The 15,308-nt window shown below is 54.1% G+C and overlaps 1 protein-coding gene across 1 annotated transcript in view; it reads left to right on the top strand.

Annotated features, from left to right (window-relative positions):
* The window catches only part of ITGA11 (integrin subunit alpha 11), a 110,632-nt gene that overhangs the window by 74,390 nt on the left and 20,934 nt on the right, over positions 1–15,308 (top strand). The window contains exons 11-16 of the mRNA XM_080809228.1: positions 2,808–2,952; positions 6,397–6,545; positions 9,876–10,016; positions 10,237–10,440; positions 11,193–11,323; positions 14,537–14,703. Of these exons, the coding sequence (XP_080665354.1) occupies positions 2,808–2,952; positions 6,397–6,545; positions 9,876–10,016; positions 10,237–10,440; positions 11,193–11,323; positions 14,537–14,703 (937 nt within the window). The remainder of the gene's footprint in view (positions 1–2,807; positions 2,953–6,396; positions 6,546–9,875; positions 10,017–10,236; positions 10,441–11,192; positions 11,324–14,536; positions 14,704–15,308) is intronic.

Here is a 15,308-nt window from a genome sequence, read left to right as displayed (position 1 = left end):
GAAAGCAGCTAAAGAGCTGAGCTAGCAGAGTCCAATGGCAGGTGCTATGCTCAGGTGAATGCAGGTAAAAGTTGTCTATAGGGAGGGCACGGACTTGGCCTTGACCATGCCTGCATCCTCATTTCTGCACAGAGCACCAAAAAAGGCAGCTTATGCCAAGGGTCCAGGGGCAAGGCCACCCGGGCGCACCTTGGCCCTATCATGTGGGAGCTCAGGTAGCCCCAGGGGAAAGGAAGCCATATATTGGGGCACCAGTGCCGGTCCTGGGGCATGGGATGAGGCTCTTCCTTGGAATGCCCTGCTGTTTGTGATCCAGCTGGGTCTCCCTGCCCAGCTCCTCTGTCCAGGCTTTGGCCCTTTGGGGGGCCCTGCCCTTCCAGATTTTTTCCAAATTCAAATTGTCTAGGCTCCCCTAGCTGAGGAAAGAGAGTGCCATAGCGAGGTTTGGTCCAGTGGCCTTCACTTGCCCTCCCGTCCACTGTACTCTGCAAGGCTCTACCTGGCAATAGACCCCTCTCAGAAAAGGGCCACCACCTGGGAGCACAAGCCGCAGCCCCTGCCAGGATAAAACGGCATAAAGCAAGAGCCCGTGAGGCCTCAGCTGGCCCAGTACCGCCAAATCCAGAAGGCCAGTGGAATCCCTGAGCCCCACTAGTCGGTATCAGTCCTCCCCAGCAGAGTCCCAGGCATGTCACCTGAGCCAGTCCTCCTCAGTCCATTGTGGAGGCCCCCTGTCATCTGCAAAGCCAAAAACTCATCTTCCAAGGCCTCTCCATGAAGGAAGAAGCCTGGTCCTGCAGTAGCAAACTTGGACTCAGCCAGAAGAGAGGGGGAGGAGAGAGGGGAGGCCCATGCATCATGGTCCTCTTAGAGGGTGCTCCGATAGAAAACCAGAAGCAGAGTCCAGAAGCTTCCCATGGGTATTTTCTCCCCTGCCCAACCCACCTCCCTGCTCCAAATCCTAGCCCTGCCCCAACTTGCTGTGCAGCCTCGGGCAAGTCGCTTTCCCTCTCTGAAGCTCAGATGCCATTTGTCAAGTCCTGTTGACAAATCAAGTATCTGTCCTGTCGGCCTCGCACAATGGGTGGCTGGATGAGAAAGCACTCTGCAAAGAAGGGAGCTTGGCCCAAGTTCAAGGAACACTGGCAGTAACCATGGGCAGCAAGTCTTTGAGGCCCCAGCCCCGATCCTGGCCTGGCAGGTGTCAGGCACTCCCAAGCTGAGGCTCACACAGAGTAGGAGGAAAAAGCTAATTAGAAAGTGTGACATTAAACACAACCAAGCATATCAGACTCTCCAGAGACTGGCTCACTTACAGTCGTAAAAACATTCTGTCTGAACAGTCAGTTCCACTTCCAGAGTATTCCGACCCTTTAAACCTTATCTAAGATCAACTTCAGTCTTTAAAGTGCCCCCTGGGAAATGAGAAATGGAAGGTCAGCTTCAGGTTCACGGTCGTGCCCCCTCCACTGCCACCGGTGAGACCAGCGCCCAGTGACCCTGCCACGATCCTGACTGTCCCAAGGCCAGAATCACGTTTTTCCATTGGCATCATCACTTTGGAGGTTTGGGGAGAAAGAGTGGGGGAACCTGAAATCCTGCCAACCAGCCCGGATCAGGGAGGTTCAATGTGGGGGTGGGGAGAAGTGACTTCGCCAGGTAGTGCTCTCATAGTCCAAAGTTGGGGTACCACCTGCCTGGCCCAGAATGGCCAAGGTCATCCGGGAAGGTGGCCCTCCCTGCTTCCACCACCTCCTTGGGCCTTCATTGTCCCTAGTCACTGCTCTTCCTCTTCTAAGTGCTTGCTGTTTGCCTTCCTGGGCCCACTAGGTCTGTGGGTTGTTTAAAGAGGTGGGGTGGTGATGGCGGGGTTGCAGAGGCAGCCCAGAGAGGGAGGGGACCCAGTCCTCTGGGATGACCCCAGAGTCAGGAACTGGGAGCCTGCCTCTCAACGAGCCAGAGCCCCCGTCTTCCCATCCAAACACTGCAGCTAAAGACAAGTGTCCTTCCTCAGAACACGGGCTGTCACGGATGTGGCCCTGGCTTATCCACCCAGCCTCATCAGAGTCACTCTGGCCCCTCACTCCATGCTCCACCCCACCAAACAGCTTCCAGTTCCTTAAAACCAAAGCCTCAAGACTTTCTCCAGCCTCAGGGCCTTTGCACATGTGTCCCTCCCTGTCCAAGTGTCCAGGCGAGCATCACGCATTCACAACGCTTTTCCTGACCCCCATTTCAATCTAACCTAAACCTCCCTGTGCCATTTACCTATAGCATTTATCACACTTTGTAACTATTATGCTTATTTGCACATTTCTTTAGTACTTGGAGCTTTGCAAGGGCAGAGACAATATCCCAGCACCAAGCAAGTACCTGGGATAAAGCAGACACTCGGTGAATTTTTACTGAAGAAATGATTTACACATAGGAAAGCAACTCAGACACCACAAAGGAATATGGAAGGAGGCCAAGTGCAAGGGCTTCAAGGAGCATCAGAAGGAGGGAGAATGACAGGAGAGTTCCTTCAGGGGGTTTGAAGCCCAAAGAAGAACAGAGGCTGGGTCCTAGAGGCGGAGTTTATTTCTAGAACATTCCTTTGTTTGACCCATTTTGTGCAAAGGATGAGGTGGAAGGTTCTTGGCTCATTCAAAAGTCAAGAATCCTGATGGAAGTTGTTAAATAATGAACACAGGAGGAGGGGCCTGAGGTGGCTGGCAGATGCTTCATTGCGTAGAAACCTTTCGCGGCTTCCCAGCGAAGGGCCCCCGGGGGTCACGAGCTGATGTGTGTCCCCTCCCCAATGTCAGGATGGGATTCTGCTGGGAGCCGTTGGCGCCTATGACTGGAACGGAGCCGTACTGAAGGAGACCAGTGGCGGGAAGGTCATTCCTCTCCGAGAGTCCTACCTGAAGGAGTTCCCCGAGGAACTCAAGAACCATGGCGCATACCTAGGTAAGAGCCCAAGTGGGCGAGGAGGGACCCAACGGAACTGGCCCCACACGAGACGAAAGGCCTCTCTGTGACTATCCAGGCACAGGTCAGGGGCCATGGCCTCTTCAGCCTGGCATCCACCGTGCCCAGCACCGTGCCTGGCCCACAGTAGATTCTCGAGAAACAGGTAGAATAAGTGACAAGCAGTGCACCTGTACCTGAAATTCAGCTGATGCTTCTAGACGCTAGGTCAGAGGTTTCTGCATCTTTAAAGCTCGCTGCCTTGACTGGGGTTTGACCCATTAAGCACTCCAGAAGTGGACATTAGAGAGAACTACAAATTGTTGGCCCAATGGTGATAGGTCCCAGCTCTGAGGCCCTAACCCACTGAACATAGTCACCTCCAGTTCTGGAAGAACCATGGGCCTGGCCCTTGACGCTGAGGCTGCCAGGGCAGATTCCTTTCTGAAAGGGCAGAACCAGAGCAAAGGGGAGCAGGGGATGAAGGGCCAGGGGTCCCATTGTTTCTGAACCAAGTTGGCCATCTTTGAAGTCACCCATCATTAATGCCTCCTCGGACCCCACTCCTCCATGAGCCTGGGCCAGCCAGAGTTGGCATATCTGTCCACATGTCTGTCCTCTCCCTAATGTTCCATGTCCTCCTCGCCTTTGTCACTCAGCTCCTCAGCCACCCACCTTGCCTGTGACACTGTCCACGCAATGGTCACCCCATTTTCCATCTCCAACTCTGGGACTCTGAGCTGACCACAGGACAGAAGCCTGGAATCAGGACTTGCCTGGGAAAATACAGAGGTGTAGGTCCCTAAAAGTCCCCCAACACTGCCTGGCCCACAGAGATTAAATCTGAACTGTGTAGAGCGCCCTCCAGACCCCCTGGTAAGCCGGACCCCGCCTCTGCCTTCCAGCCGCTTCTCAGCCAGCGTGGCAGAGACAGGTGCACAGATACAAATTATAATGCAAGTGGGGCCAGAGTTCAGATGCAAGCACAGAAAAGGAGAGAGAGATTGGAGCCCTGTCTTGGCAAAGGCCCCAACAGTAGAAGAATTGTCAGAAGAATGAAGGCTAGGGGCCGCTTAACACAGACCAGTCATGAGGGCTCGTGCTCCTCCCTTGTGCTCAGCAGGGGGCTGAAAGTGGGGACACCAAGTAAGCGATAGTGGCTCAGGGGCGGTGAAGCCTTCACTATCAGGGAGATAGCACCAGCACCCTGGGCCCGAGTGAGTGGGACAGACACCGCCGGTGGTCGTAGTCCAGCCATCATGACACTCGGGTCCCTGCTGCGTGTGCTGGGGCCTATACCAGGGCTCTGAGGCGGGAAGAGACTGAAAAAACCAATAAGGTCCAAGAGAAGGAGGGAGATGCGGAAAGTGCCGGGCAGGTTCAGGACTCCCCAGGGTATAGAGTGGTGAGGCTGGGGTGGAGAGGTGCGGCAGAAGGGGAAGGCAGGCTAGGGCAGGCGGTGGCTGGAGGCCTCAGATGCCAGGCTGAAGAGCTGGAGCTCTCGTGCTAGCAGCAGGGAGACAGTGAAGGTATCTGAGTGAGGAGGCAGCAGGACGAAAATTCCCTCTCTCTCCAGGTCCCCAAAAGCTGTCTTCCTTCTCCCAGGAGACCCTGGTAGGGTAGAGCCAGGCTGAAAAGCCCTCGTAAGGCCCCACCATCTTGCCTTACCCACCGTCACAGCCTTGGGCGGGAATCCTGACAGAGGGCCTTCTCTCTTCCTCCTCCCTCTGGGGCTCATCCATGAGTGTCTGGACTCTCTGGAAGATTCCTTCCTATGTGCCCCAAGGGAGAGGGCTTTTGGAGGAGGGAGATGGGGAGGCCAGGCTCTCCTTCTCCACACAAGGAAGCTGTATGGACTTCTGGCCGTGGGTCTTCCCCCGTCATCTTGTCAAGGCCTTCTGGGAGGTCGGTCCAGCTTTCAGGATGGCCCTGTCTGCTGGCCAAAGAACCCCACTGAAACTGAAGCCACAGCCAGCAGACTGTGGGAAGCAGGAAGTTCCCCATGCTGCTTGCTGCTTTGAGAGGCGCCTGCTCCCAGGACATTATACCCCCATGTCCCTCCCCCAACCACTGTCCCTCCTTCTGAGGAAGCCCAGAGCCAGGGGGCTAATTAAGAACATTTTCATTAGTGCCACTGGGGGCTCAAAAGAAGGCTTGGTGCGGTGCCTGGGTGGCCCTGTTGGTTAAGTGTCCGGTTCTTGATTTCAGCTCAGGTCCTGGTCTCAGAGTTGGGAGATCAAGCCCCGAGTCAGGCTCCATGCTGAGCGTGAAGATTCTCTCTCACCCCTCCCCCGCCAAAAAAAGAAAACTAAAGCAAGCAAGCAAATGAGCGAGCTCAGCCGCTCTCCCTCAAGCTGACCCCACCTTTATGTTAATACACAGCCAGATCAGCCTAGGCGATATCCTGCTTCCCTGACCTCTCAAGCCCCATCGCCCAGAATACACCTTTAAGAGTCAAAAATGTTGTGTCTGGAACCAGGGTAGCTCACCCCACTGCATCTGTGCTCCCAGCCACTGAATCAACTAGTCTACACATCCTGCAGCCACTGTGTAAACAACCTGTGGAACTGTAGTGGTGACCCCCTCTCACACATGCACACGCACACAGCAGAAGGAGACAGCCCGGGAACCACCAACAAATGCATCTAAAAACTGGGGTCCAGTATCTGAGGTCATCCGGCAGAGAGTGGGTCTCTAGGCTCCGCATGCCTCCTGGGCCCTGCGTGTGCAGCCAGAGTCACAGCAATCAGGCAAAGCCAACCCGACAACACAGAGTGGTGGCCTTTCCAGAAGATCCCCTGGTTTCCATTTCTTTCTCACTTGCCTAGCGTACCTGTGGGACTGAGAGGAGCCTCGGGGCTCCTTCCTCTGGTCTGCAAAGTTCTGGGGCTGCAGGCATCCCTGGGGCCCCACATCGATGCCCCGTGGAGCAGCTCCTTATACCCGGCAGCCAAGGCTCTAATTTCCCAAGAACCACTTAGCCGAGGTTACAGGAATGAGGATGACACTGGCTGGTACCTGAGAGGGACACCTGTTGGGGATCAAAAATCAAAGCCAGCCCAATATGTAATAAAGCCCAGCTCAGACCCACCATCTCCCTCCTCCCTGCTCTCCCTTGCCCTTGGGACTCAGGACTCTGCGGAAGGAGGAGACATGCACGTTCTGGGTCAGCAGTGCCTTTTAGTAGCCCCCCCCTCCCCCACTGCCACCCCGGCTTCCTTGGTGCCCTCCAGCCCGGAGTGGGGGGCCTGAGTTCCGCCTACCCTCCAAATCGCCATCCTGAGCCCCGCCTTTTCCAGCCGCCCCCTCCCAGTGGTACCTAGGAATCACCACCCTGTGGTTTCACATCTGCTCAGCTGCCTGGGCGTGTTCCCCAAGAAGGCCCGTCCTCAGGCACCCCCCGAGGACCCAGGGCAGAGACCAGCCTGTTTCCTCCCGCGGCAGGGTACACAGTCACATCGGTCGTGTCCTCCAGGCAGGGGTGGGTGTACGTGGCTGGAGCACCCCGGTTCAACCACACGGGCAAAGCCATCCTTTTCACTATGCACAACAACAGAAGTCTCACCATCCACCAGGCGCTGCGGGGTGAGCAGGTAAGGAAGGGGGAGTCTGAGGGCAGGGGCGTGGTGGGAGGGAACAGGGGAAAGGCTGAGCTGCGAGGACTCTGAGGCTCAGCAGTTTGTCCTTGGAGGTTCTTCCCAGTTGTGGGGGTGGGAGGGGCATACACCTCCTTCCTACCAGCTTTGGAGCTGGACTGTCTCTTCCCCAGAAAGCCAGGCCCTGGTTCTTGCTGCAGCAAAGAGATCCTGGGAGAATTTGCTTGCCTCTGTTTCATGGACCTCAGGTCTCTGGTGCCAAACCTCTGCCCCCACCTGCCAGCTTCTCTGGGTTCGCATCCAGAGTTCAGGGTCAGAGGCAGCCTCCCGGCTCTGGCTTCTCAGCTCGGGCTGCCGGGGCCCCAAGCGTCCTGAGGAACAGGCATGTCCCTCCAGACACCTTCACGCTGCAAGCTGTGGAGGGCAGCAGCATACCCACCCACAGCGAGGCCCCCTGGGGTCACCAGGACACCGCCAGCTTCTTTCCTGTCCCTGGAATGGGAACAGTGCAGAATGCTACAGCCGCCAACGCCACGGCTGCGCCCAGGCTGCCATGGAAACCACGCGGTGTTGCTCTGAGTCTTATGGGTCATGACTACCAGTTGCAAAGCTATGATAAGAGTCACTAGTGGGGGAAAGACCAGAAAACAGGATTCTGATCCAAGTCGTTCCAAAAGCCGAGGAAGACAGTGGTCCTGAGAAGCCACAGAGCTTTTCCAGGGTTACACAGTGGATTCAAGGCTGGGTCAGATTTAGAACCCAGGACTCTCTGGAAGCTCTCTGCCTTAATCTACCTCCTGACCCTTGATAACCTCAAAACTAGTGCATGGGTGCACACGCGCACGCGCGTGCGCGCACACACACACACACCCCCCGCCTGGCAGCACTCAGCATCTGTGGTCCCCTGGGCCTGAGCTGGGCCCTAGCCAGGCCCTTACCATAATTCTCAGCTCACCCTTGGCTCTGCGGGGCCAGAAACAGACCTGTCTCCTGCACCTTTTACTGCCCTTGTGAGGACAAGCTCCTCACGGGGTCTAACCTAAATCCCTCCAGCTGCGGGAGGCCATCGTTCCCGTCTCAAGGGCACTGGCAGACCAGCACCCTGCTCTGTCCCTGGGCCTCCATGCCGCCTTACTCACACTCTGCCTGGGGCAGGCTCTTCTGGGAATCCAAAGCTAGACCTTGAGAGCTGGAGGGAATTTGCTGATGAATTTATGACATTTTTACTGCCCGGTTCCTCCTCCAACATCCGAACGAGAAACCACAATGCTGAAGGCAGCTAAATTAAGTAGATTCCAAATCTCTGTGACCCACATAGCTGAGGCCACATATTTAGACAAAAGACTCCTTCCCTCCTCCCCTATTTGCTCTCTGTCTGCCTCTTAATTACCTTAGGTAGGGATAGCTCTTTCCGAACGCACCCCTGGGCTGAGATTTCCGTTTTCCTCTTTTCTGTGTTTCTGTCTCATTCCTCAGTTAAAAGCTTTTAATACTTGCAGATAGATTTCTCCTGAAAGCACCCCAAGCCAGGAGGCGGCTGGGGGAGGCAGTGTCACAGGCTTGGGTATCAGACCGGAGTTTCAACCCAGTTCGGCTGTAGCCAGCCTCTGACCTTGGCCAAGTGACTCAGATTCACTGAGCTTCAGTTCGTTCCCTGTGAAATGAGGACAGTGATCTCTCCTAAGGTAGCAAGGGGCTCACACAAGCCAACTGAGGCTGTAAAGTGTGTCACATGGGGCTTGTCCGTGGAAGGGGCTCCTTTATCCTTCCCCAGTGGCCCACTGGTCCAAAAAACATTTGTTATATTTATTATATTATGATCATACCCAGTCCTGGAAGGGACACAGCAGGCACAGTGCCCACTCTCCATGGGGGGAGCAGGTGCTGGTATGGGGCTGGGGGGAGCATCTAGGAGGGGTACCCATCTCAGGCAGGGGGGGGCAGGGCGGGAGTCTAACAGGAAGCGACCTGAGGATGATAGACATTATCAGGCAGGAAGAAGGGGAGAGGAGGGCAGACAAGAGAAAAGTATGTACAGAGGGAAGCCTGGAGCCCAGCCAGGGCCTGGAGCTTTGGGGAATCACTGGGAATGTCCAGAGAGAGTGTGGGAGCCTGGGGCGGGTGGCAGGGGAACACAGAGGCTAGTGGGGGATGGAGGCAGCTCCAACAGGGTCAGGCTGAAGAATTTGGACATCCCCCCGCACCCTCTTCGAGAGCAAGGGAGTGGTGCAGTCAGCTGCTAGAGGCCACTCTGGCTGCCCATGGGGGTGGACTGGAGGGTGAGGCAGGGGGTCCTCTGGGAGATGCCTCACCTCGGGAAGAAGCCTCAGAGGAGGGAAGTAAGCAGACTCAGGACAAGTCTGGTGCACACCAGGCAGGGCTGCTGGTGGGAGAGGTGGCGGTGGGACCAGGGAGGACCCTCAGGTTTCAGACTGAACAATTGGGTGGCACCCTCAGTGAAGTGGGGGGCATGGCACCCGAGGTGGGAGAGGAGCATAGTGAGTGCTCAAATGCTAAAAAGAAACCACAGTTCCCCATCCGAGGTGCTAGTCCCAGAGTTCTTCGTAACATTAAACATTGAAACAAGCCAAATGTCCCACAAGAGGATTGATTATGCACACATGGCCCGTGTGTGGTTTGGAATATCACAGAACCACCGATGATCAGATTGTAGGAAAAAATATAACACATCAGGGAGACACTGTTCATGATTCATTGCTTGATTTAAAAAATCTTATATAAGCTACATATATAAATATAAATATATATATATATAAAATATATATAATATATATAAATATAAAATCTATATATATATGCTATATACAAAAGCTATATATATATATAAGCTATATATATAAGCTACATATATTACAATCCTCAACTGTACAAGTAAAACCGTGTACACACACACAAACAAGCCCCACACATCCTGGACAAAACAGACTAGACGAAAATGCACTCAGACGTTCACGGGAGTTCCAGTAGGATGTTGGGACAATGGGTGACTTTTATCTTCTTCTTCATACTGTTTTCTGATTTTGCTCATTTTTGTCATAAGACCGTGTTGCTCACAAACAGAACAAATGGTAATCGAGACAATTAACCAATGGAAGGAAAGAAGGGGGGAAGGGTGGATGACAGAAGGAGAAAAGAGGGCAAGGTGGGACCAGGTGAAAACAGGTGAGTCCATTCCACAGGAGAGAAGGGGAGCGGGGGTGAGAAGGGGAAGACCCTCCTCTTTGCTCACCCTGATTCTGAGGGGAAAGGTGTCCCCGGCTCCCCACACATTCCAGCCCACTGCCCTTTCCCATCCCTGTGCTCCAGATAGGCTCTTACTACGGGAGTGAGATCACCTCGGTGGACATCGACAGCGATGGGGTGACCGATGTCCTGCTGGTGGGCGCCCCCATGTACTTCAGTGAGGGCCGAGAGCAAGGCCGAGTGTACGTCTACAACCTGAGACAGGTACTGGGGCGGGGGAGGGGTGCCTCACCCCTGCTTTCACTTGGGAGTCCGTGAGGGAAACAGGGCTACCCCAGAGAGGCCAGCACCCGCCCGCCGCTGGACCAGGCTGGGGACAGCAGGACCCTCCTCTGTCGCCGTGCTTAAAGAACCCAGAGAGGGGAATTCCAGGGGGAAAATGGGGTGGAGACAGGCTGAGCCTTGTCCCACCCTCGTATTGCAGAACCGGTTTGTTTATAACGGGACGCTGAAGGATTCCTGCAACTACCAGAATGCCCGATTCGGGTCCTCCATCGCCTCAGTTCGGGACCTCAATCAGGATTCCTACAACGATGTGGTGGTGGGAGCCCCTCTGGAGGACAACCACAGAGGAGCCATCTACATCTTCCACGGCTTCCAAGCCAGCCTCCTGAAGACCCCGAAGCAGGTAAGACCAGGGGTCCTGGCCGCTGCGGCTGGGGCATCCCGTGCAGGGATCTCTTCTGTGTCCTCTGGCAGGAAAGGATTCCAGTCTGTCCTAGCTCTACTTGCCTCGTCGGGATTTTGAAATGGGTGCTTTTGTCTTTGGGATGGGTGGCATTACCATCACCCCTGTGGGCACCCTCTCCCTGCTTGACTTTGTCTCCCCGGCAACAATGAAACCCCTGGGGACCGGAACCTCCCTACAGCCCCCCACCCACCATGCACACGCACGCATGCGATTGATGTGAGTGGAGAATTCCCATGTGGGCTTGCTCTTTTCTGGAAATGCCGCATGTTAGAAACCCTACTTCCCTCAAGAGGGACCCATCTCAGGTCCCACGCTCTTGGGGTCATCATTTTTGCATACATATTTTCTTGTAAGGGGGTCCAATACCCCACGGTCAGAGATGCGAGGGGGTTCTGCCAAGGAACACAGGCTTACCCTTAATGGCGATCCCTTTTAAGACACAATTTCTTTCTTTTTCTTTTTTTTTTTTTTTTAAGACACAATTTCTTAATCTGAAAGGATGACTGGAGGGTCAGTGCCATCGCAAACCAGGAGAGGAGATAGCTTGGGCTGGGGAAGCTTCCCAATGGTTCCAATGGTTCCAAACGGGCTCTCTCCAATGTTCCCAATCGTAGCTTCCCTGAGGGTCGCCCTGCCCCACCCTGTGCTAACAATGCCAGTCTCCAGCTTTCTCCTCCTATGTCCTGCAGAGAATCGCTGCCTCAGACCTGGCTCTGGGCCTCCAGTATTTTGGCTGCAGCATCCACGGGCAGCTGGACCTCAACGAGGATGGGCTCGTCGACCTGGCGGTGGGCTCCCTGGGCAACGCTGTCATTTTGTGGTTGGTTCTCCTGCTTCTCTTGGCTCTCGGGCTCTTCTGAGGGTCATGATGGACACTGGGTTTTAGAGATAGGCTTTAGGACCTTTGTCCCTTTCTTTAATCGTTGTCAACCCAATTCACCCTTTTCTTGTCCTCTCATAATGACACACTTCTTTTCTGTGGAATCACTCGTACGTGGCTTTGGAGTCCAAATCCCTCTTCCCAACAGCATTCTAAGATTTTAGAGCAATCTGGTGTCCAAAAGTCCCTCTTAGAATTTGGCCTAAAAGTTCTGGCTGTTAGGGCATTTCTTCCGCTTCAGCTTTTCAAGCTCCTTAAAGGGTCAGGCTGAGGATATTCTTCTCGGCTGGACGGATCCTCCTTCTCCCCGAGTGTGGCAGAATGTTCCTGCCATACAGGGGTCTCTTTCCCCTAAACCCCTCGGGGCTCCTCGTTTCCTTTTTCAGGGCCTCATCTCTGTACCATCCCATCAGATCTTTTCCATGTATCTGCATGCAGGGGTTTTCTTTACAATTAAAAGTCTATAGCTCTTAAAAAAAAAAAAAAAGCTTTCTAAAAGTTGCTGTATTTTACTATGGGTTGTGTTGGCTACTTTTTAAGCCAAAAACTGTTTAACTTTTCATGTATATTGATGGGCTATTTTTCATTATAAATCCAATAACTTAAGGAAACATGATAAAATGATGAAAAAATCATTCAGGGTTTCATCAGCGTAACATTACCGCTATTAGCATTGGGGCTTTTTTTCCCCCTACCAATCTTTTCCCACCCACAGGTAAGTTTATATAAGTACAGTCGTATTTTCCATACGACTTTAAAAAGGCATGAAAAAGGCATGAAACCAAAGTGTCCCACGACCTCACAGGGAGAGCAAAGGAGTGGACATGCTCACAGCCGTCAAAAACATCACAGCGCAGTTGGGAGATGCCTTAGCCTGGGTTCCCTAGAAAACAGAGCCCAAGACTGGAGCTCATATGTAACACCCTGGGAGGAGCCTGGGCCCTGAGGCAGAGATGGGGGCAGGGGTGCTGGAGGAGAAAAGAGGAGGAGTGTGAGTGGAGGGCATCCCTGAGCCAGCCGGGGCCTCACCTTCTCACCGCTGCTTGTTCCCCGGATCTCTCGCAAGGCAGGACACACCCTGGCTTCTTGCAACAGACCATTGTAGGGGAAGAGGGAGAGCAGTGTGTCTAGGGAGTCCCTCTATCCCCTGCGGTGTCCCCAGGCCTCTAAAGGCAGCGCTGGGCTGCCACACACTGGGGCCACGGCCTCGCTCTGAAGGTCTGCTGCATATGTAGGGGCTCGTGGAGGTGACAGCGGCAAGAGCAGCGTGGGTGGGAAAGGTATTCCCGATGTCGGTTCCAACAGCCAGGAAGCAAGACAGCTGCCCAGGATCCAGGGTACGAGGTAGACATGGCCTAGCCGGTCAGTAGGGTGACACAGAAACTGTGTCCTTTACAGGAAAGAAGAGACACACCCCCACACCCCCAAAAGAATCACTTTGGCCCAAAGGACCCGTTCAAGCTCTAGCTTTTGAGGTCTCAACCTAAGTGCTACCTTAGTGTGTGATGAAATTGTGGGCCAGAACCCTCCGGAGGGGTTCTGTGCTCAAACCCCATGGATCTCAAACTGCCCCATTGCAATCGGGTGCGGAATTTTTCTCCTTTTCTTCCCCTTTCTTTTCATTTGAGTGTAGGTGATGTTCATGTTCTGTTAGTTTCATAGAGCATGGTGATTCAACAGGTTTATATGTTAACTGTAGCTTCCATCTGTCACCATATGCTGTTACAGTATCACTGACTCTGTCCTTTATGCGGTGCCTTCCTTTCCCAGATTTCCACATTCCATAGCTGGAAGCCGGTACCTCCCCCCTCCACACACACACACCCCGCCACCCTTTTTGCCCATCCTCCCACCCCTTCTCCTCTGGGAACCTTCGGCTTGTTCTCTGTGTTTATGGTCTGATTCTGCTTTTTGTTTGTTTATTCATTTATTTCGGTTTTTAGATTTTTTTAGGTTTTTTTAGATTTTAGATTTTTTTCACAAATAAGTGAAATCATATGGTATTTGTCTTTCTCTGTCTGACTCATTTCACTTAGCATCGTACCCTCTAGGTCCACCCATGTTGTCCCACACTGGGGAGCTTTGCAAAGGCTCATAGCCCAGGCTTTACCCTGACCACTTAACCCAGAATTTCTAGGCAGCCAAGTTTGAGAACCACCTATAGAAGCTATCATGTTGACACGGCTCTCTACACTGTCAAAGGGCGCCCCCCTCACTGACCTCCTTCGATTCCCACATCCCCCTCAGAGAGATCTTGGGACCTGCCCAAGGGCCCTGAGGAACCACTGGAGCCAAGACTCAAATCCGAGACCCCACACAGAGCAGGGAGGAGGCACCAGCCCCTCACGAAGGGAGCAAAACATCAGCACAGATATCGATGCGAAAATTCGGACACATTCTAAATCACACCACACCTGCTTCTTTTTATATAAAAGCATGGTTTGGAGAGGCAGTACACTTCCTTCTCTGATTCTGTTTTATTACACCCATAGAAGAATAAATTTGCATGGGGTGGTGTCGGGTAGATAGGTGGGGAATCTCTAGGACAGGGCGTGGTCCTCGACTTTGGCTGCACATTGCAATCCCGAGGGAGCTTCAACAACTTGCTCTTCCAAGGGTGGTCCCGGACCAAGAGCCAGCATCTCACTGAGGGCTTACTGGAAATGCAGCATCTGTGCCCACCTATGGGGTCAGGGTCTGCATTTTAAAGATCTGCTTCCACCGGCCCCCTGCCCCACAGCCCCAGAGATGTGCAAACATTAAAATTTGAGAAGCACGGCCTTCAGACAGGTGGATGCCAATTCTGATTTGATTTGACCTGGAGGGCAAACTGGGCATCGGGATTTTAAAAATCTCTCCCCATTGTTCTAATGAATGTCCAGGGATGGAATGGGGAGACACATGGAAGTCGGTGTGGTCTGCAGCGAGTACAGCTGCGAGGACGTAATGAAGGGCTGGCCTTTGGGGCTGCCCTCCACCCACCTGGCACTTTTTTGCCCAATACTGTAATATCTGGGGCCCCTCTCTGCCCTCCCCCAAAGGTCTGCAGATTCCATTTCCATCTGCGGGACCCCCTTTCGTCCCCTCCCCCGTCTCTGGGTCCCTGGGGCAGTGGAGCGCCCCACCCCCCAGCTACTCGTTCTTCCACTCCAGGTCCCGCCCAGTGGTTCAGATCAATGCCAGTCTCCACTTCGAGCCGTCCAAGATCAACATCTTCCACAGGGACTGCAAACGCAGCGGCAGGGACGCCACCTGCCTGGCTGCCTTCCTCTGCTTCACGCCTGTCTTCCTGGCACCCCATTTCGAAACAGACACAGTCGGTAAACCAGCCCCCACCCCGCCCAGCCCTGAGCCCCAGTCTCCCCGCGGATTTTGGCATTGCTCTGCTTCAAAACCTGGGCTTCTGCTGAAATGGGCAGGGTCGCACCTTGATGACTGCGCTTGCTGATCTAATTCCAAGGAGCCAAAAGGGAACAGCATGCCGGAGTGAGGGTGGCCGTGAGCCACTGTGACCAACAAGGGAGAGGCCTGGGGAAGAAGGAAATAGTTGGGGTGCAAAGTTTCCATCGGAACAGGAAACTGGGAGCTGTGGAGCCTACTGGGCAGCCTGGAATCGGAGGAAGTGTCGGTCCAGGAGAGGGAGCAGGAGAAGGGAGGGTCAGACAGACGCAGCCCCCAGTCACCGCGGTAATGGCTCAGAGTGGGCTCGTGGCTGCGGTGGGACGTGTCCTTCTGAAGATCGTCCCTTCCACCCCAGGAGGCAGCCTTGGGCCCACGCAGCCCCACGAAGTGATGGCTGCAGGTTCCGGGACCAGACTGGGCCCTGGGGCAGGAAACTGCAATTTCCAAATTTTTTTAGACAAGGAGCAGGGCCCACCTGAGGGGTGGGGGAGAGAAAAAGGCCAGTCTGGGCAGCTGCGGTCTT

Source organism: Martes martes (genome assembly GCF_963455335.1).
Source record: "Martes martes genome assembly, chromosome: 7".
Taxonomy (NCBI): Eukaryota; Metazoa; Chordata; class Mammalia; order Carnivora; family Mustelidae; genus Martes; species Martes martes.
Note: the sequence above shows the minus strand (reverse complement) of the source record. Positions and strands in the feature narration are given on the sequence as shown.